The sequence below is a fragment of the Centruroides sculpturatus genome, unplaced genomic scaffold, assembly GCF_000671375.1.
Source record: "Centruroides sculpturatus isolate CEXI.00-Female unplaced genomic scaffold, Cexi_2.0 scaffold626, whole genome shotgun sequence".
Classification (NCBI taxonomy): domain Eukaryota; kingdom Metazoa; phylum Arthropoda; class Arachnida; order Scorpiones; family Buthidae; genus Centruroides; species Centruroides sculpturatus.
In genome coordinates, this window is record NW_019384860.1 from 177,671 (window position 1) to 201,105 (window position 23,435).

At 28.8% G+C, this 23,435-nt stretch overlaps 1 protein-coding gene across 1 annotated transcript in view; it reads left to right on the forward strand.

Moving 5' to 3' along the window:
* The window catches only part of LOC111630647 (protein FAM135A-like), a 114,156-nt gene extending 91,363 nt beyond the window's left edge, over positions 1–22,793 (forward strand). Inside the window, 5 exon segments of the mRNA XM_023374784.1 lie at positions 2,756–2,853; positions 5,084–5,235; positions 12,260–12,370; positions 17,458–17,574; positions 22,041–22,793. Of these exon segments, the coding sequence (XP_023230552.1) occupies positions 2,756–2,853; positions 5,084–5,235; positions 12,260–12,370; positions 17,458–17,574; positions 22,041–22,246 (684 nt within the window). The 3' untranslated portion in view covers positions 22,247–22,793.
* The last annotated feature ends 642 nt before the right edge of the window (positions 22,794–23,435 follow it).

The window sequence follows — 23,435 nt, forward strand, 5'->3', positions numbered from 1 at the left end:
CTTTAATTAAGAACCAAAATTTAATAGTATTAATGCCCCTTTATATGCAAGCTACAGTGCCACATTTCGTTTCTTAAACTTTACCCATTCTAAAATATTGTTTAATATCTCAGAACAGAAAATAAAGAAATTAAACAAATTAGATACAACACACACACACGCAAATTTTTCCCCTTTTATTGACTTTTTTTGAGAGGTTCCGGTGGTCTCCAAACGTGTAGATTAAAAAAAAAAAAAAAAAACTTGGAGGGTCAAATTTGACACGATTTCAATACTTTTCTGTTTTATATACATAACAAGTTGGTAAGTAAAAAGGAGTCGGAGTCGGCGGATTTTTTGACGACTCCGACTCCAGCTAAAACATCAAAACTCCACAACTCCAACTCCACAACCCTGATTAAAATATTTATAATTAGTTCAGTGCATTTTATTTATTATGGTTGTTATGTTTTTGTTTGCAGCAATGATAAATTAAATTGCTTTATTAATTATTGTGTTTAACATTTGTAATAGTGAACTTTATTTTGTAAAACTGATAATTGTATGAATGGAAAATTATCAAAATATTTTAATGTTAAAATATACACTCAGAATTTAGTGAATGAGCAGTATATTTCAACTAGATAGTTCTGTGTCAAGCATGATGGAGAACTGTGTAGTTAATGGTCTGAATTTTTGTCAGATCAGGTCAGTTGGACTCCTTTGTTAATATGTTACCATAACATGGGGAAAAGGCTAAATGTATTAATCTTATTCTTTTAGATATGGAATTTGCTTGAATGTATTCATAGAATATAGCATGTATAAGTTATATATTTTGAAATTCTTAAAGTTATTTGATATTGCAGGTAATAGTGCAGATTTAAGATTAGTTAGAACCTATTTGGAATTAGGACTTCCAACTGTTAATTTTGAGTTTCTTATGTCGGAGCGTAATCAGGTATGTAAATTAAATAAAAACATATAATTTAATCTTTCTTACAAATTTATTAATACGTTTTTTTAATCTGTTGAATATTTATAAATAAAAAATTTATAAAATATTGAAAATAAAGTAATTACCAAAGTAAATGAAACAAAAATAATCATATGACTCCTTGAATTGTATTAAAAAAAATCAATGCAGTCTTTGGCCTATTAAATGCTTTAAGGAATATTTTCCCCTCATTCTCAGAATCTATATTATAAAAAAAGTAAAGAAAAATAAAACAGCTTTTCTAAAAGAAGTTACAAATTTAAATATATGTGAGGTTTGCCGATTGGGGAGAAAGCGTCGTGACAGTTGAGCGGTCAGCACTGTCGTGTGGGAGTGAAAAAACTTACTGAGACAGGTTCTCCATTGTATATCGTTTAATAAATATAAAAATTTTTCTTACAACAAATCCTTAAAACGGCGTAACACCTATCCAAGTCAAGCAACAAGTTCGTAACACTAAAAGTTCAACTGTTCTGACGATAGTTTTTCTTCCGGCGATGGAGGTGTGAAGACGTTGACTCCGGGCTGCACAACACTATTTGAACCAAGGTCTTCTATCTACAAGGTGGACTTTAGCGATCTTGATGGCTTGGGAGGGTGAAGACAAGTCCTTTGAATATCTGACAAGTTCTCGTGGGAGAATGTCCGGATGACAAGAATCCTGGAGAGGAGCACTGCGAACCAAAGGCCAAGAACAACGAACCAAGAACGTCACATCCTTTTTTTTGCACAGTTTTTATAAGTTTTTTCTGAGTCCCAGATCGAACATTCTGATAGGTTGATGCCAATCTACCCCTGCTCTCTAATTGGTCCCCCTCCTCGTTACGAATTGTAACAAGATCGGTGCCCAGATCGCGGGGTGAGTCAACTCCGATTGACAATTTGATTACTATCGAAGACGTTCGATCTAAGTACTCAAATTCATCCATTGTTTTAATCTGAGTAGTTCGACTTTCTTAGAAATTTTTACAGATATGTCCTTATATGGACAAAAAAAATTCATTTTGCGTTTGATGGTTTCTTTTTACAATATTATAAGAATAATAATTATAATTATAAATTTTTTTTCCTATGAAATTAAAACATTTTCTGTGCACGAATTTCGACCCACTTCCGGAGCCTCACATATAATTACAACAATTTTAATTTTGTACAAAATAGCATACTAATTCATAATAAAACTGTTGGAAATGGCAATTTTTTTTTCTTATATTAGAACTATAGCCTTGTTTCTTGTTTTTACTAGTTTGTGTTATAGTTCCTATAAATGCCTAAAGATTATTTTCCTTTTTTTATATCCAGATTACTTTTGCAATTCTATTCACTTGGATATACTATAAGGATAGTCTAGCCTTGTTGACTATAACATTATCAAATTGCTGTATCTCATTTAATTGTAATATATAATATAATATATTACAATTAATAGTAATATTTTTGTGGGTTGTGAAAACATAATTAAATTTTGATTAAGAACTGTTTAACAACACTAATGAAACTTTATAATTATTCACTTTATATTTGTTTTTAAGATATTTGAATATCTGAACAAAATATTCATATGATCAGTTTTTCTATGATTATCTTATGAGTTTAGTTATTTTATTTCTGGACATGTAAGTTGATCTTATTACAAATAAAAACTTACTGTTTTCCTGTACTAAATACTTTTAAAATTAAGATATTATAGCTTTTGTTGATATTGTATGTTGTTAAGAATTTTCACTATAATGAAATATATATGTGTATATTAATTGATTAAAAAGTTTTAATTTTTAGGGTGAAACTTTTGATGACTTTGAAACAATGACTGACAGATTGGTATCAGAAATCACTTATCACATAGAAGTTTATGGATTGAAGCCATCAAAAATTAGGTTGGATTATGCCTTTGAATATTTTATTATTTGATTTTGTAATTCTTATAGAAAAATATAAAAGTTTAAAATTAATGTTAACTTTTAAAATCTTATGTTTTAATTATAAATGTTATAAATCTTATTAAATTATTGCAACTTAAATGAATCATTAATAGCATAATAATAATCTAATATATTTCATTAAATTATTAAATGTTTGGTATTAATTATAAATTTTGATGAAAATATTTATGAAAACTTTGTAAAAAATATAAAAATAAATGTAATTTTTGTATATGTAATAAGCTGACTCAACTACTTTACTACAAATTCTTTTATTAACTTAGAATAATTCATGTTGTTACATTTCAAAGTTGATGCATGATTTTGAATTTCAATTGAGTTTTTATTCGATTAGAGATTTACTTTTTTTTTATTTCTCTGTGTGTAAGAAAATAAAATAGAAAAATTCTTTAAAAGTTTAAAATCCCAGCAATAAAATTAATCTAATCTTTTTGCCTTTTTGAAAGCCACCTTTTAGATTTCTCAAACATGTTCTGTTTTATATACAACACTGGAAGTTTATATACAATATAAAGGCCTTTATATATATATATATATATGAATATGAAGATCTATATATATATATGGTAATATATATGATAAGCCCCTCATGTATATGTCTAATTGATCTAGACTTGAAATAAAATGAAGATCTTGAAGATCTACATATACAGTCAATTCTGCTTAAGAGAGATCCATGGGGATTGCTGTGTCATGTTCCCTTAACTGAAATAACAAGGTCAATTGGGTTTATTTATATTATCCAAATCTCTCCACTCTTTCTTGTCTTTGGAGTTCTATGTAACTTATGTATTGATTTTGTTCTTATATCATAAGTAACAGATCCAGGAGAACCCAAAGGAGGGACTAATTAAAAATTTAAAATATTTGAATAATTAGTAAGAATCTTCTATTAACATGTATATGACAATTGTATTGTGGATGGTTTGATAAATGATATTTGACATCATAAATGCTTTTAAAAACAATGTTTTGAAGATTGAACAAATAAATTATAATTTTTTTTTGTGTGTGTACTGGGAGGGCTTAAGCCCTGTTCAGTCAATTTCTGTTATGGCTTGGCTATTTCAATATTTATTGTGTATTGGGCTCTATTGTAAAACAGTTATTAAAAAAAGGAAAATTTAATTCTGTTTCCTAATTTTGGTTTTATAAATATCTTCTATTAAGTCGTATTTTTAATTATGTTAATTTAAATTTTTTACTTTAGTTTGTTATAAATTATTGGGTTGCAATTTTTTCAAATTTCAGCCCAATATATAAATTCTCACTGTTGTTCTTCTGTTTGTCTTTTCTTAATCTCGAGAATGGTGTTAGGTAAATGAAATTGGAGACCAGATATGGAAAGCTTAGGGGCAGGAGGTCCCTATTAACTAACTATATACAAACTTTTTATGCAAACTGGAAGTTGCATTATTTCAATTCAAAAAATTTTCCCCTGGAAGGAGTTAGTTAAATGACCAGTACGACTCCATTGCTAATGGAAAAGTATGATATACAGGAGCAAGACACTACAGTACTAGTTTGAGGTGAAGAGCATGCATTTTAAATTAAATAAATTAAAAATATGATTAAAAATTGCAGCTCAGCATTGTGATAATGTCACAATAAATAATTGCTCATTACTTATTTATTTATATTTGTTAGTAATTTGTTTTAAAAAATTGATATGTTAAAATTTAGGATTTTATAATTTTTTTTATATTGAAATTTTAACATTTTATTTTTTACCATTTTAAATTATATTTCTTACATGATAATTAATTTAGCAAAGACAGTTTTAATTAGAAGTCTTGTGTAGTTTATGATAATATTTATAAATGTAATAAAATTAGTATCTCAGTAAGTAAATAAACAAACTCGGAGTCAAGAAAAATTTCAGAGTTTTTAAAGAGAAAACGTGAGAGAGAAATCCCAACTTTAAAGAAGTTAATATTTCTTTGATGTTTTAATATTATTTCAGATAAATTTAAATATGTTTAATAGGTTTCTCCCAATTCAAAGAACATCTTAGTGTTTCAAAGTTGTTTGATAAAAATTAATCATTAAATTAGGGTTTAAGTTTTAGTATGGTCTTTTAAAAAAAGACAAATGTATTTAAAAGTTATTTCTATAATTTATAACTTTATTTATTTTAAATTTTATCTGTTTAAAAACTTTTCAGTTTTATTGGACATTCACTTGGAAATATTATAATTCGTTCAGCTCTTGCAAGGCCAGAGATGAAACCATATTTGAATCAACTTCATACTTTTCTGTCTTTATCAGGTCCTCATTTGGGTACACTCTATAACAACAGTGGACTTGTAAATATGGGTAAAAATTATATTCTTAATTTATATCATATTTAAAATAACATAATTTATATCTTATGTTACTTTAGATTTTAAATTAAAGTGTCGTTATTTTTCTTAATTTTATTAGTGTTGAAATTGAATTCTATGATGATTGTGAATAAAATTATATTTTCTTATACTTTTTAAGAATTTTGTTTTTAATTCTTTTTTCCCTGTGGGCACTAAGAGGACCTCCTTTAGCAAGCCCATTATGAGTTTAGCCAGGCCCGCAGTCCCTCACCATCCAGCTCATGGGTTGGCTGGGTGGTGAGGGATGGAGCTCAATATATCCAGACGGGCCACCTTCAAAAAATTCCTGGGGATNATCTCAGTTTCGGAACGGATTAATTTTGTATCCTGAGATACCACTGTAGTCCATTTAATCTTATCTAACATTTACTGTAATGAACATCATAGTGAACACATCTGATAGCTCCTTCAACTGTACATAACTGTCTAGCATGTTACAGGAGAGTTTTAATAAGGAGACTAACTATGTAATCTCTAGAAAATCTTACAATCCTCATAAGATGCTAGACAAACCAATTATTTCATTATCAAATTCTCTTCCATCCATTAATGTGTCATCTTCATGTAGTCATTTATGTGGTAAATGACTATGATCAAATAATGAAAATATTGATGGGTAAAAGCTTATTAACAGTAAGTGTACTGTTACATATATTGTTTTTTAATTTTGCTAATTGTTTCTATTTTCTTAAATAATTAGAGGTATAATGAACACATAATGAACAAAAGCTTATAACAAGCTCTAGTAGATCTCATTTGCAAATTGAGAAATGTCTGTATATTTCTGTTTGTTGGATATAATTTTTTATAATTATTTTTGAGCAACATGTGTGTTTAAATCTTCTAGGTAAGAACATTAAATAAGAGTAGAAAATTTGCAAATGAAAATATAAGATTTTTGTTTGCAAATTGATAGTTGACTAAAATAGCATATAAGAGAGAGAAGGATTGGATAAAATGTAATAAATTTAGAAAAAGAAAACATTTAAAAAAGAAGTAAAAATGTTATTAATTGAAGGGATATAAAATTGTTAGAGGTGATTTTTCTGAAAAAATTAACAGACGAAAAAAATTTTTTCCATAAATTCAATTTTTATAAAGAGAGATACTTGACTAGAAAGACAATTGTACTTTTGATATGAAAATGAATAGTTTAAAAGAAAATGATAAAAAGAAACTAATATTTAATGAAAAACATAAATATTTCAAAAATTTTAAACTACTAGACTTTGATTTAAAAGGCTTTGAACAGATGTATACAAAGTATTTTTAATATTGTTTAAATAAATAACATTAATAACACTATTAATTTTATAAGGATAATATTATTATTGTAAGTTCAGTCTTAATATAGTTAATTTAATTAGTATCTTTGCATTTGGTTAGTAATTCTATATTTTTTTCAATATTAATTTACAAAGGAGAATCAATAAGTAACTCACAATAATTATTTTCAAGCAAACAAAGTAACCACCAAAGTAAATACCAGAAACAAAGTTAAGGCAACTGACAGCAAGGGACAACCATTAGTAAGTTTTTGACACATGAACCATTCCTTTTGATTTGTTTGTTCCACTGTGACAAGCTTAAAGATGCCTTGTTCATAGTACTTCATATTCTGATTATACAACAACGATTGGAAGACTGCACTTTTCACTTTAACATCACAGGCAAAGTGTTGACCCTCCAAGAACTTAATGGGATGAAAGAGATAAGTCATTTGGGACTAAAGGGGGTGCATAAGGACCTCCCAGCCATACCTAGCAATTTGTGCATGCCCTGTGCTGGACATGTAGATGTGCATTATCATGAAGGGTTTCATTCAGATCAAATATCACAAAATGCACGGTACAACTTGTGCAAAGTTTTCATGTAGATTGCAGTGGTAACGGTTGACCTGTAAGAAAGGAATTCCACCAGTTGTAGGCTCTTGATGTCCCGGAATACTGTAACAAGATCATCTTGGCAGACTACACCCAAAACTTCTTTGCTGGTGGGGATGAAGGATGTTTCCAGACCACACTGGCTTGTTTTGTTTCTAATGTGAAATGGTAGGCTGTGATTCATCACTGGTTATTATGGTTTAGAAAAACCTGTTTCCTTCAATAGCATATTGCTGCAGATGGTGTGATGATTCTCATGCCCTGCTATTTCAGACTCAATTACTTAGAGACCCATTGAGTACTGATATTGTAATACTGCAATTTTTTGTGGACAATATTATAAGCTATTCCATATGAAATGTTTATAAGGTTGGCTAAAGTCTGTAGATGGATACAATGATCTTTCCAAATTGTCTCATTAATTCATGCAACATTGTTGGTGGACATGCTAACCAGGTGGCCAGGACATGGCTAATCAGCAAGTGCATCTCACCTCTCAGAAAAACTTACACATCTAGGTATATAGTTACAGTCCATGTACATATTCCCGTACACTTCTTTTATCTTCGTGTGAATTTGTATGGGCATTTTGCTTTTAGCCTACAAAAAATGCACAACAGTTCATTGCTCAAGTAGTGTGGACAATATCAACACTACTTGACATCTTTGCTAGTTCTTGTGCACCACTAGAAGGACACCTCATGCAGACCTATCTTTTGGTAAAGGGAGATTCACTGTACTCCTGACCAGGGCTGTGGAGTCTGAGTTGGGAGGAATTTCTGGCCAGAGGAGTCTGAGTCGAAAAAAATGTGTTAACTCCAACTCTTGCATTTTAANAATTAATTTAGCAAAGACAGTTTTAATTAGAAGTCTTGTGTAGTTTATGATAATATTTATAAATGTAATAAAATTAGTATCTCAGTAAGTAAATAAACAAACTCGGAGTCAAGAAAAATTTCAGAGTTTTTAAAGAGAAAACGTGAGAGAGAAATCCCAACTTTAAAGAAGTTAATATTTCTTTGATGTTTTAATATTATTTCAGATAAATTTAAATATGTTTAATAGGTTTCTCCCAATTCAAAGAACATCTTAGTGTTTCAAAGTTGTTTGATAAAAATTAATCATTAAATTAGGGTTTAAGTTTTAGTATGGTCTTTTAAAAAAAGACAAATGTATTTAAAAGTTATTTCTATAATTTATAACTTTATTTATTTTAAATTTTATCTGTTTAAAAACTTTTCAGTTTTATTGGACATTCACTTGGAAATATTATAATTCGTTCAGCTCTTGCAAGGCCAGAGATGAAACCATATTTGAATCAACTTCATACTTTTCTGTCTTTATCAGGTCCTCATTTGGGTACACTCTATAACAACAGTGGACTTGTAAATATGGGTAAAAATTATATTCTTAATTTATATCATATTTAAAATAACATAATTTATATCTTATGTTACTTTAGATTTTAAATTAAAGTGTCGTTATTTTTCTTAATTTTATTAGTGTTGAAATTGAATTCTATGATGATTGTGAATAAAATTATATTTTCTTATACTTTTTAAGAATTTTGTTTTTAATTCTTTTTTCCCTGTGGGCACTAAGAGGACCTCCTTTAGCAAGCCCATTATGAGTTTAGCCAGGCCCGCAGTCCCTCACCATCCAGCTCATGGGTTGGCTGGGTGGTGAGGGATGGAGCTCAATATATCCAGACGGGCCACCTTCAAAAAATTCCTGGGGATTTTTTGACTTGTCTGGATTTAATCCCAGGTCCCCCAGAGCAGTAGGCTGCCACCTTGACCGCTTGGCCATTTGGCCATTTTTAACATATTAATTCTTATAAACTACAATAAGTTTTAATAAAATTCAAGTTTACAGTGATGTTTTGGCACCTGTTTTAATCTGGACAGAATTGAGAGAAGACACTTAAAATTTCCAAAACTGCCAGACTTGTTCACTGACTTGATCGTTCAGTTAACAAGTCTAGTAGCATGTATTCATTTAAATTGTCTGCTTTGCAGTTGTTACTGATCACTGTATTTTGTGTGATTTTTAACTCATATTACTTGTATTTAATTTTGGCTTCTAAAAAGATGAATATGTCAATAGTATCAAATATAAATTAAATATATTTTAAATATGGACTAGTGTCTGTTTCTAACAGACCATAATGCTTGAAAATATATTTTCACAATTTGAAAATCAAGACAATATGAATAATTAAAAATTGAATTATGACTATTTACAAAAAATTTTATAAAATTTTTCAAATATATCTTTCATCCTTTTAACACACCACAGAAGTAACAGTATATTGTATATTGGTTTGGATAAACTTCCATAGAACACGTGATAAATTATAAAGAGAACACACAAAGTTAAAAATGATTGAAACGCCAACCTTTTATTTGAGGATTCAGCATCCTTTAACATTAAAACAATTATTTTGTAAATAGTCATAATTCAATTTTTAATTGAAGATATCCTGGGTTGTTCATGTTATCATGTATGCTGTTATGAATATGAATAATGTTTAAGGCCTTTAAATCCTTTATCATTCCATACAGTCACTGGATGGAATGATAGGTGACTTGAAGCGAAAAACTTCATAAAACCGATAAACACTATTACAAATTACACATAAAAAATGATCTTGATGTTGATCTTTCATTGTAGGATTCAATGTCAACAAACACTAAAAAGGTGTTAAAGTTTTTTAACAGCATCCATGTTATACAATCGCACTTATTAACTGAAAGTCCTCTAGTGATTGTTTGGGCAATTATAGATCATTTACACAATCATTCATGAGCCCAGGATTATTTTCACATTTGGAAAAATATTTTCACAATTCCTTAGAGACATGAGATGCATATAATCAGTGGTTGGTTTAGAAAAACTGTTAATTTAAAAATACAAAGCTTTTGATTATGCTGGAAAATTAGTGGTGATCATAATAAATGCTTTCAAACTTTCCTTGAGTCAACATCATTTCAAGCAGAACACTTAAACAAAAATAAAGTAAAAAATATATTAAACATAATATAAAAAGAATAGAAGAAATGTTTTCAAAATTTGAAAAATTAATAAATAAATTTTTTATACAAATAATATTAATGTAAGTTAAATATGAAAAATACTAGCTATAAAAGTATTTGGATAAATGCCCCAGTTCTTCAGCGTTCAGAGTAGGATACCCCTCTATGAGCTCTTCCTTCCATAAAATGACTTAGTATTTAATTTTGCCAGAGTCAGTGTACTAAAATTATCAGGAGTCAGAGTCGAGTGCTTTTTTACCAACTCTGCAGCCCTGCTCCTGACCCAGGTTTCACCACATTGCCACTAATTGTATTCCTGCAATAAAATACTGTGAGTAACTTATTTGTTCTCCTTTGTATTGAAATTAGTATTAAAACCAGGGCTGTGGAGTCGCGTAAAAATCTACAGACTCCGACTAGGGGCAGACTTGTTACCGAAAGAGACCTGGAAATTCTGATGTCATCACGTGACCTCAGAATAAAATATTCAATAAATAGAGTTGTAATAAAGATAGAGCATAGAAACTTTTTATTCCAAAGCTGAAAGACTTCTCTAAGTAATATATAAATGATAATTATGAAAACTGCAGAAAAATTAACTGACACTTTTTAGATTGGAAACTGAATTAAAGCTGTAGCAAGCTCAGGTATATTGTCCTACAGATTTACACCGATTTGGTAGAACACATTATTAAACACTTTTCTTTTCTCAAACTCATTGTTAATACTTTTTAGTTTTTTGTCCATTGCTAACTTAATATGAGAAACCTTTAAGTTGCTGTTCAATGAAATGTTCAATTAAAAATGCCTGTGAATAAATATTTATCTGATATCTCAGATATTAGATAGTTTATTTTTTACATGAACCCATTGATAAATATTTCAGGTGATATGAATGAGCAAGCTCAACATTTCACACACACACAAAATTTAGAATCACATCAAATCTCCTTTAAGAAGGTTTGACTATCTCAGAATGAATGTATTCAAAATATGCAGAATAATCATCAACAAGCCACAAATATTCAATGAATTCATATCAAATTAGTCAAATGCACAATTGCCTAACAACAGTTTATTTTACTTTGGAAATTGGATTAGTATTGTCAAATATAAATTTAATGAGGATCCATAATTATCAAAATGTAATAAAGGAATAGTATTGTTATATATTTTTTAAAAATATATTTAAAGGAACTCATGATTAAATCAAAATTTAAATTATAATTTAATGTTGATGTGGTTTATCAAGAATCTTTAAATTTTGAACGCAATGCTACTGAGTATGCTGAAATGACGATGATTGTTCTATTGTCTTAATAAATTATATTTAAGTTTTGAAAAAATTTGTAAAATTCATTAAATCTAAAACAAGAAACTTTCTTAATAATTTCCTTTTTGAATCATGCTTGTATTAAATTATCTTCAACAGGACCCAAGATTGACATGAAAGAAGTTGTTTAAAACAAAAAATGTCAGTCACCAATTGTATATATAAGATTTATATTTAGTTTAGTTATTTAATTGTAGTGCATATATAAAATTTAGTCATTATGTAGTTAGCATTGTATTGATATTTATTCAAAATTTTTTCTATTAAATCTAAAACAAGAAACTTTCTTAATAATTTCCTTTTTGAATCATGCTTGTATTAAATTATCTTCAACAGGACCCAAGATTGACATGAAAGAAGTTGTTTAAAACAAAAAATGTCAGTCACCAATTGTATATATAAGATTTATATTTAGTTTAGTTATTTAATTGTAGTGCATATATAAAATTTAGTCATTATGTAGTTAGCATTGTATTGATATTTATTCAAAATTTTTTCTATTAAATAACTTATTGTTCTGAATATTTGACATTTATATATTTTTAAAATATAATAAATTAATAACAAAACAGATAATTTAAAACTTAGATACTTAATCTACATTAGAAAGAATTTGTGGGATATCAAATTAATAAAAATTATATAAATTAAATGTGTTTTGAACAATTTTGCAAAAGTATACATAATAATAATAATAATAAATAAAAATATATGTATTTATAGGAATGTGGTTTATGCAAAAATGGAAGAAATCAGGATCACTTTTACAATTAGCTTTGAAAGATACAATAGATGTGCGACAATCGTTTCTTTATAGATTGAGTAAACAACCAGGTAATCATTTATTAATACTATATTTACTTTAATATACAATATGATCTTGTTTTATGTTGGGGTTGTGTGTCAACAGATATTGTGTAAAACGAAATTCTTCATAAATTTTACTTCATCTCAAGTAGCAAATGTTATATAAATGTTATGTAAGTTGTCAATTACAATTAACAGAACAATGTTATGAAAAGTACAAAGTACAATTAACATTTTATTTACATGTTTCACTATATATACTGAAATTCATAGTAAAAATAGTCGGTGTGTACATTAATAATCAGAATTACTCTTGTGCATCTAAAAGTTAACTTAAGCCTGTGGTTCTCAATCTTTTTGAAGCAGGGAACACTAAACTTTGACATTTTTTGTGCGGATACTTACAATACATCAGCTTTAAAGCAGTGGCAAACCTTTTTGAAATCTAGAGTGCTCTCAGTCTAGTATATGACATTGGCGTTTGCTGATTACATTCCATACAAAAATTATTTTACATTGTATTGATTTTTCTTTTGCAACAATTTTTAATTGTATATTTGATTTTTTTGCAGAATACTTGAAGTGACTTCACGGAGCACCCATGTTCCGCAGACCATGGATTGAGAACCATGGACTTAAGCAATTGTCATCTGCAAAAACACAAATTCACATATATCAGTCCTACATAAAATTACCCTAATATAGTAAATATCATTAGCAATTTTATAATAAATCTTCAAAATATAATTTATTGCTTTAATATATTGGTACCTCAAAGACAAAGGACTGTCACAAGAACTAAATTTTTCAGGAGAAGTAAAAATCAACTTTAAGTTTTTTGTGTGTTTGTAATTCAGAAAGTACAATCTGTTGTTCTTTTCTCTATACCTCTGTGATCAAAAAGTATCTGAAATGGTTCAATAAAATGCAATATTTTAATTTCTTCATCAAAATTTATTTCATCTTCAAAGTAATCTCCTCCCACTGCAATTCACTTACACCAACATTTTATCCAATCCTCAAAACATGCTTTAAAGTTGTTTTAGTGAAACTCCTTCAGGACTTGCAGCAAATTTTGTTTTATGGCATCAATCAACTCAACAGTGACCACAAAAAAGAAATTTTAGTAGAAGAAACAGGAACAAGTCACACAGGGCCATATTAGATAAATACAGAGCTTGCAGAACCATATTTGTTGAATTTTTGTCCAAAAAGTCATGAACAACAAGAGCATTTTGAGCATGTGCATTATTGTAGTGCAAAATCCATAAGTTTTCTCATCACAAATTAGGTTGTTTTTTACAAATGACACGAAACACTCAAATAATAATCTTTGTTTGACAGTTTGGCCAGTCAAAAGAAATTCATGATGCACAACACCATGACAATCAAAGAAAACAGTCAACGTGACTATGATTTTTGACTGACTTTGACGTAGTCGTATCAGTTTTGCTTTACCTTTCAAGCACCATTCACTTGATTGCTGAGCTGTTTTGGTGTCAAAAGTGTAGATCCACGTTTCATCATCCATAATGATGTGTTTTAAGAACTATTTGCATTTCCTCAGCCACTTGAACCCATTGTTTTTGGAAAAAATTTAATGTTTTTGGGACAACTGATAAATAAATATATAATAATGTTTAGTATTTTAGTTAATTTATTACAAAAACTAAGATTATCCAAGGAGAATAGAATATCATAGAATAGAAATATCATAAATTATAAATGAGTTAAAAGCAGGAAAAAATAAGAGAGATAGATAATTTTAGGAACAGGAGAAATCAAAATAGAATTACTAAAATATGGAGTTGAAAAGGTTTAAAAGTTGGTTACAAAATTACTCAACATTGTTATCAAAGAGAGATATAATTTTAAGAAATGTCTATTGGGGTTTAACAAGGTAAGTGTGTTTTGCAATCTTAATGGTAAAAAAATTTTTTGTAAAACATTGTAAATTAATTTGTAATTTAAAGGCAACCTAAGAGGAGCAAAAAGCTTGAAATGCATCTTGCATATATATGGATAATCCAAGTTTGTTTATTGGTCAAGAAAACAAATTAAAAAAAAAGGGCCTTGCATTGCAGCATAGAATAAGGTGCAACCTGGTTCTACACTATTGTGAGAAACTGGGGGGGTCAGTGGATACCAGTTTAAACCCCCTTGAACCAGCGACAGTCTGGTGAAGACTGCTCACTTTGTCACTGGATGGTTGACCTGAGTGACAGAGGGGTGATAAGTCCATTGAATAGGGTGTTGGTGCCTAATAAGTTCACACAGGAACAGGTTAACTACCAAAAATAACAATTTAATGAACTAATGTAAAGTATACAAGATTACAGACAGATATTTGCAACATAATGTCCGATACTTTGTTCTTGGACTAACATATCAACTATATACTAATTCCCCTTAAATGCTAAAAGACTGAGAGAGAGAGAGAGAGAGTTTACAAATGGAAGTACAATTCTAAGTATGATACTCATGAAGATAACTTGATGTTTATGGATCCTATTCATACAATGTCGAGGAGACGATCATGGATCTAATTGAGAATTGGTGGTCCATAGGCTGTCGGGGAGCTGGCAGGTAGAGCTTTATCTATGCTTCTAGTATTTCCACCCCGAGACATGAGTTCTAACCCCTTTTATATGTGTTGAGCGTGGGAGAGAAGTCAGGTGACTTTGATTTAATGTGGTCTAAGTTTGAGCCTTGTCCTGGTTCGGCTGATACAAGTTGTCAAGAACTGGACAATTCAGCCAAATTATTGATACTTTCTAGCCATTGTTGTGACTCATCTTGCCACATAATTTCATTTGTTTTGACAATTTCCTATAATTAATAATTATTTGTTTGGATTTTCTCAAATTCAAAACACTTATTCTTATTCAAAACATCTTTAAAATTGTTGATTTGTATGGTTATTTGATCATTCTTATCTATCGGATCAGAGGTCACTGGCAATGCCAGGTGGTGGAGAAAGGAAGTGGCTTTTGCCACTTCTGTATTAACTGCTCATCAGTTTAACTAATTAATCTAATTACTAAATTGCCCCCTCCTGAATCTCACACTATCAAAAAAAAGAATGAATTAATAATAATTGAAAATAAAATTAAGAATATAGAACACTTCAAATATTTAGGCTCAACCATTGACAAGATAGGTACTTCAAACACTGAAATTAATAGTAGAAGAAATAAAACCAGAAAAGCAATAAGCATATTAAATTCTATCTTATCAAACAGAAACAACTATTGACAAAAACAAAAAACTCGTTTCAGAAGCATATAGTAAAATACTTTGTATTATGGTACTATAAATATGAACCATAAGTAATGTAAATGAACAGTGTAAATGAACAGAATTGTTAGCAACTAAGATGGATTTTCAAGACAATCACAACAGGGATATTGAGATTAGAAAAACGTACAAATCCATAAATCAGAGAAAAAATGGAAATAAAGTAAAACATTATGACTGTCATCAGAAGAAAAGATGAAATGTTATTCCCATGTAAAGATGATGACAGAAGAATACCAAAACTGATAGCAAACTGGGAACCAGAGGGAGAGGAGAAGCTGACCAAATATAAAATGTGCAGAAAAGGCCAAGAAGAGCATGGAAAGAAGAGGATGCAGCAGTAGACAGAGAAAAATAGAGGACAAGAACAGGAGACATTTTTGATGAGGAAAACATTAGTAATGAAGATATCTTAGAAAAAAGCATTCAGCATGAGCATAATCATTTATTCAAAACTACACAATTATTTTGCAACATATTAAGGTTTAAAAATCAACCAAAAATGTAAAAACTTAATTCCCAACTAAAACTTTTATGTGAGTAGCAGGGGGCCACTGGGTTAAAGCCTAATGACCACTTAATCTGCACGGGTTGGAAAGACCCGTTCTCGGTTGTCGGATGGCAATAGGAGGGCTAAAAATATGAGTGGGGAGGAGTCGGAAGTCGTAATCAGGTGTCCAAAAGACTACACGGGTTTAAATTAACGAACACATTTAATAAACAACTATGAAAATTTACACAAAGATATTAAATACAACATACGTGTATCAAGATAGGTATTCTAAAATCTATTCTAACCTAACGCTAAAATCCGAGAGAGAGCTCACGTTAGAGAGAGATAAATTATAATGGCAAGGGTTTATCTTGAAGGCAACGTTCTCCAGTTATAGGGCGTTGATAAAACACTCTGTGATCGTTGTCTTCTAATCCGAGGTGTCCTTTGAAGGCTATGTGGAGCGATGTCCTGTTACGGTGTATGCTCCGTCGCTCCCAATATGTAGAGTTCTTCCTTGACGAAGTTCTTGGGAGGTTTGCAGAGGGGTTTCTTCGGCTTAAGCGCCCTGGCTCAGCCCCGAGTAGAAAATCCGACCCCTTTATATACCTGATCAGCGTGGGAAAAATCTGAGAATAGTTGACGTCTTTTGACAGTTCTCCCTGATTTATGACAGTCTCCTGCGCCGTAGAGAAATTCATACCTTATTTGGTCATTTATTGTCCGGTCGCTCGGACGTATGGGGGTCACGTGACATCGTGGTCCCTTGTCGATGACCTTCGGACGACGAAAGTCACTCTCACTAACTACGCAGTTAGTGTGAAAATAAAAAACATCGTTCGTAGTCTCACATTTAAGTTTACTAATAGATATCATATGACTTTGCTAAGACATGATATCTATAGTAACTTCATTTTTTCTTCAAAACACTGGTTATGACAAAATATGATCCAAACACTTTAAAGTTCTTCACTGATCTTATATTAAGGTTTTTAGACTCTCTGACTACAGAAAATAGTTACTAAATATAAACTTTCAATTTTTTGTAAATAAGATTCTTAGAAAGATTTTTTTTTAAATATGAAATAAACTTACTTTAAATGAATCATAATATTGCTATTATAATACTGTTTAAGATAAAAAGATCTACTATTTTAATTATAAATAATTTAGCTAATATAATTGATCATTTTGTAAACTTTGATTTATATCTTTTGCCATAAGCATGTTTTTCATATTTCTTCTAAAGATTTATTAATATCATTTGTAAATCTTACACACAGTTTTTAAAAAAGTAGTAATTTTTTTTTATTTAATTATTTAGGGCTAGAATACTTTCAGAATGTTCTTCTATTTGGATCATCCCAGGATCGTTACGTTCCATTACATTCTGCTCGTATTGAGTTATGTAAAGCTGCTTTAAAAGACACTTCACCACAAGGTTCGAATAGTAATTAAAACTTTTATATTTCAGAAATTTTGCATTAATTTTAAGAATAATTATTTTAAGTAAATTATAAAGAAAAGTAATTTGAGAATAATAATCTTAAAAAAAAATTGATGATTATAAATGATCTATCAATGTAGATCAAATTATTATTCAAATAATAAAATTGTTCTGAAATGTTGAGATCCTCTGATAATGATATTTATAATAATAATTTTAACTATAGTATGAATGAAATTTTAGAGAAATTTATATTGAAATTATTATCTTTAATATTTTACAGCTTTTGTTATCCTCCAAAAATTTGAATACAGAACTTTAAAGAAAATTTCAGTTTTATTTGTGTCTAAAGTTATGTACATAAGCAATCCAGCCATTCCAATTTATTAATATTAAACCAGATATCTTATAATCAGAATTATTAGGCTAAGCTTGTACTACTAATTTAATTGATTAACTATATGATTTGACAAAAGAGAGGAAATTAGGCTACTCTCTTATATTAATATTAATAATAATTAGAAATTAAATAAAATACTTCAGAATTATTTAGAAGAAAAGATAGCCCAGTAAAGATTACAATTAGATATTTGATTTGGTCTCAAGTTATGACTTATTTTAAAAGAATAAAAATTTGTTTATTAAAAATTTTTACTTCTTTAAATCTTTTTAGTTTTAAAAATTATATAGAATTAAAAAAATTCAGCAATTCTTGATGCAATTCTGACTTTTGAATTATAAAAGCCATACATTTCTAGCTAAGAATTATATTGGCTTCATCACAATAAAATTGTATGAAAAATTCTATTATCATAGTTTTTCCAACACAATTGAAGATTTACTTTTTATGTTGATCTTATATTTGCTCAGATAACTTTTTATTACAAATAATTATAAAATGAGTTAATTTTAAAATGTTTAATAATAATTAATTATTATTAAATACAGCTTTTCTATATATTGTTTGTAGTAAATGATGAAAGTACACTGCATTACCTGAAATGTCTATATTAATTTATTTCATTATATTTGATTGTACTAAAAAATGATAAATGAACTATATTTGTGTCTTTGCAATTTTAATTTTCTCCCAGTTATGATGATTAACAATGGCATAACTAGGTATGACTACGGTGTCCTGCCTATCCAAAAGGTTGTCTGGCCCCAAAAAAATTTACAAAATAATAATAATAAAAAACTTAAAATTGAAATAAAATTAGAGTTTTTAATATAAAACTTATTATATGGTGTAGTTAATGCTAAATTAAAGAGCCTAAGTAGTAGTTGGTCATACGTTAATGTATTTATTTGGTTTACAATTTTTATAAAATAAATAAGAATACCAAACTTAAATACTAAATTTATTTTATAAGTTTTGTCATTGTGAGCAGATGAGAAGCTTGCAAAACAATTGTCACATTGTATAAATAAAACAATTACTAATGGACATGCATGGGGTTAGCTGATAGCATAGCATTTCTGCAAGCTCAACCAATCAGAACACAGCTTTACAGCATCTGGTTTGGGAAGAGATGAGAAATATATAGAAGAAACATCTTATTGTATAAATAAATGCCTTGTCAATCAGCTGACAGTTTCATTCCAACAATTTACAGATGACCAAAATAGTGATTGAGTGCATTCAAATGTAATTTTCTAAGTTAGGAGATAAAGAAATCCCAAGATTAAATATAAATAGTTGTTTTGAAGAGAGGACTAACAGTACTACTGTGTGAACAAACAAGAATGAGACAAGTATTACTATACAAGGCAATCCATTATCGTAAAATGTTGGTGATAATTGACTCAGCTGAAGAAGTTCAGAGCAAAGAAACTGGAAAAGGTGAAACTTAGATATGGGTGTTTTTGAAAGTGGCCTATCTCTGCCTCCAATCAGTTTTCAAAGAAGTCAGTTAGGATATAGGCAGTGATTGCTCCCAGCCAAATACTATAACAAAACTACCTTGAATATAGTATAAAAGACAACAACTTATTACATATAATATATTTCACAAAGTTTATTTTTTTCTATACTCTTTTCACCCTTTTGAACTAAGAGGACCATTGTTTTATATCCTCTGAAGATTCAGCCAAGCTCACTATGGGGTGGCTGGATGGTGAGAAACTTGGATCCAACTTATCTGAATCATACCACCCACAAAAAATTCCTGTGGAGTTTTATTCCAGACTAACACTAACCATCTTGGCCGTCTGGCCATCAAGCTTCTAACTGAGATTGCCTTGAAGAACTTCCAGATTTTCGATTTCTTTAGTGTTTTTTTTTTTTTAAATTTTTATCTGTTTTTTTCTTTTAAATCTTTATAAAATAAATAAATGAACATAATATCATACTCGTATTTTGCAGACAGTGTTGCTGAATTTGTAAATTCAGCAACACTGTCTGAAAAATTATTATTTGAGTTTATTTTGAATTGGCATGCAATTTCTTTTTATGGTTTGGACTAGTTTCAAATTTCCACACTACAAAATCACAAATTGACTTAAAAATTCTGTTGTGCAAGTTGTAATGTCAGTATTGTAGAAATGACAACAAAACTAAGCTATTGTATTTTATCTTTATGATTTAAAGATAAAATGCAAGGATTTGGATTTGTGAAGTTTTAGATCAAATCAATACTTGATGAATCCAAGATCAAAATTTACACATTTTAATAGCATGGTTACAAATGGTTTCTTCAACCATCTGTCTGCAAAAAAATTACACCAGTCTGCAGAAAATTATTTGACTAAACTGAAGCTTGCACAGTTGATTACGAATGACATTTAAATAGTAATCTAGAGTTATTGCACATACTTTCTTATGTATAATAATTCTAGATAAGCATATATAAGCTTAATAAATAAACATAATTTATAGTCACATGTAATTACTTGATCCACATAAAATTATCCATAATTTTACTGGTCCACAGTGAGAAACAGGTTGAAGAATCCTGGTTATGAAGAAATCAGTCAGATTAAAGGTAAAAACTCAGTGGACGTATTTGGTAAACTGATTTATATTATGAAACCAGATTTTGTCTTCTATTTTTTGTTTCAATGTTGTTAAAATCAGGAGGAAGGAGTGAGGGTCTGAGTTTTAAAGTAGCATATATTTTTTTGGAGGATTGTAGAGAGTAACTGTGCAAAATTTGTTCAGATTGCTCAAAAGGTTTAGGAGTTTGGGGTAGGGGATGAAATCAGATGAAGCACTAGGAGTCCATGTTCCCCTAGGGTATCCGAAACCAAATAGATAAGCTAATAAGTTTAAAAAACTCACCAAATGGCAGAGGAGATTGACCTTGAACAGAGCAGACAAATGACAAAGTGAGCAAATGCCATGGTAAAAACATCTTTTGCCTGCATTTTCCTTTTTTAATATGAAAATAGTATATGGTCTATGTTCATCTGGAAGGAATAAGCTTTCCAATAGCAAAAGAATTTAAAAATTGGTTCAGTAGATTCTAAGATTATCTTCAGTAAACAAACAATCTTGTTTTTTACATTGATATATAGATGAAGATATTGATTAACAATAATACAAAGGACCTTTTGTACAAATGTATCTACGAAACATATTTATTATATTTATATATTTTAAGAAGAAAAATATTAAAAGTAACAAACATGAACATTTGGAAATGGATAACAGTAAATTTTAAATGGATAACATTAGCTAGTTTTACTAGTGCCATATATTTTATAAAAACAAAAAGTGACCTTGAAGATCAATTTTTATATTAAAAAAAATACACAAATAATAATAATAAGTAGAGAAAAAATTAATTATTTAAAATTATATTTTTCAATTTTCTGGCACCCTTACAAGAAGTTCACTGGATCGATGACTAAGTATGCCAAACAAAACCTTTATAATCCATACTGAATGAAGTTTATAGCATTTTGATTGAGAACTGCTGAATTAATAAATTAGCACAAATATATTTATTTTACATTAGAATTTTTTAAAAAGTTTGATATAATATCTTTATTTCATGAATTGTACTGAAGATAGGTAAATTTTCAAGAATATTTTGCACGAATATGCAATAATTTTCTATTATCACAATGATCTTGATGACTGTAACACAGCTTTTATTCTGAAAAAAGGAAAATGATCAAACAAATTACTGAAATACAGAAGAATATAATGAATATTTTAGACTTCAAAAATTCCTTAATTTCAATTGTAATTAAACACACTATGCTATACTTTTTAAGATAGAAAGCTTTATTCTTAACTAAAAGTTGATTTGAAAATGTTTATCTTTAAAGATAAATTAAGAAGAATGATCTTCCATGCAAATTAGCTTTGAAAATGATAGTCCAATTGTTTGCAAACTAATTACACTAAGTTTTACTCTTAAAGTTATTAAAAGTTAGCAAAAAATTAACATGGATATTCCTAAGTTTATTTTATATTTTGCCAAATTAATTTAGTTTGTTTTTTTTCTTTTTAGGTGTTGCTTATCGAGAAATGGTTGCAAATCTTCTACAGCCAATAATTAGCAAACCCGATATTGTGTTCCTTCGTTACGACGTACATCACGCACTTCCCAGCAGTGCAAATTCACTCATAGGTCGGGCGGCTCACATAGCCGTCTTAGACTCTGAATTATTTATCGAGAAATTCATGGTGGTGTGTGGACTCAAGTATTTCTCGTAGATCTCAGGAAACATTAAATTTTTTTAAACGAAAAGATGGACAACAATAGGTTATTGTCGATTAGAAAATCTAATTTCCACTTTGTGCGCAATGAATTTTTATCACATTTTGTTAATTATTGCCACAGCCTTTTTTAAATATTTGTCCATTCATCTTAGTGATACCAATATTTTCTATGTTTATTAATAACAAAAATTTTTAATTGAAAATTGAATGTTTAAAACCGTGCCATTCCACCTCTATTGTACATATTTTCATCAAATGTGCATTTTTCCACATTTCAGTCCAAGAAAAAAAATAAAGAAATGTGGTAACTGATATAGCCACAAGAAGTCTTTCATTACAATACAATCATGCAGCTCAGTTTGAATCTTCTGGTTGTGGATTGTAATTTATTTATTACAAAATGTATATTACTGTCCATGTATTTTAATGTTCCTTATCTGTCCAGAAAAAGTGAAATGTGTATACGATGTTTTTTAGTATCGAGTATAGAGAGAGAGAGATGTTAAATTTACAAAAATAATTGTTTGTATTATATCTGCTAGAAACAAATTACAAATATATTTAAACTGTTATTGTATTTTATAATAATTATAATTATCACATATCAGTCAAAAATTCACTCTTGATTAACGAAAAAATCATTTTTTACAAAATAAAATGATTTAAATTGTCTGTATTTTTAAATCAATTAAAAATTTAATTACTTATAATTAAATGTGATTACCGAAAAGTTTAAGCTGTAATGTATGATCCAGTTTTTGAGAAGTTTTTTTTTTATGTAAGACAAAAATCTCACTATTTTTTGTTTATTTAGAAGTAATTTTTAATTAGATTTGACATTTATTTATTTGTTTGTTTAGTTATTTAAATGAATTTATTTAGAATGAAAAATTGTAAAAATCATCATCATTGTCATTTCTGATGTGAGGATTACATAAAGAATTTTTATTACAGATTTTATAAAAGTTGACATTTTATGACAAAATGGTACAGCAACAACTCCAACTTCTTATATGTGAAAGAAAATAATTATGAAATAAGTATATATCTTTTGGCAAAAAATTACTGTACCTTCATTTAACGTTGTTCAGATTTTGTCATTTTTTATATAATAAACGATATTATTTTGCATTAAACTGTATTAAGAATAATGAAAGTTAATCTGATTTTAAACATATCATCG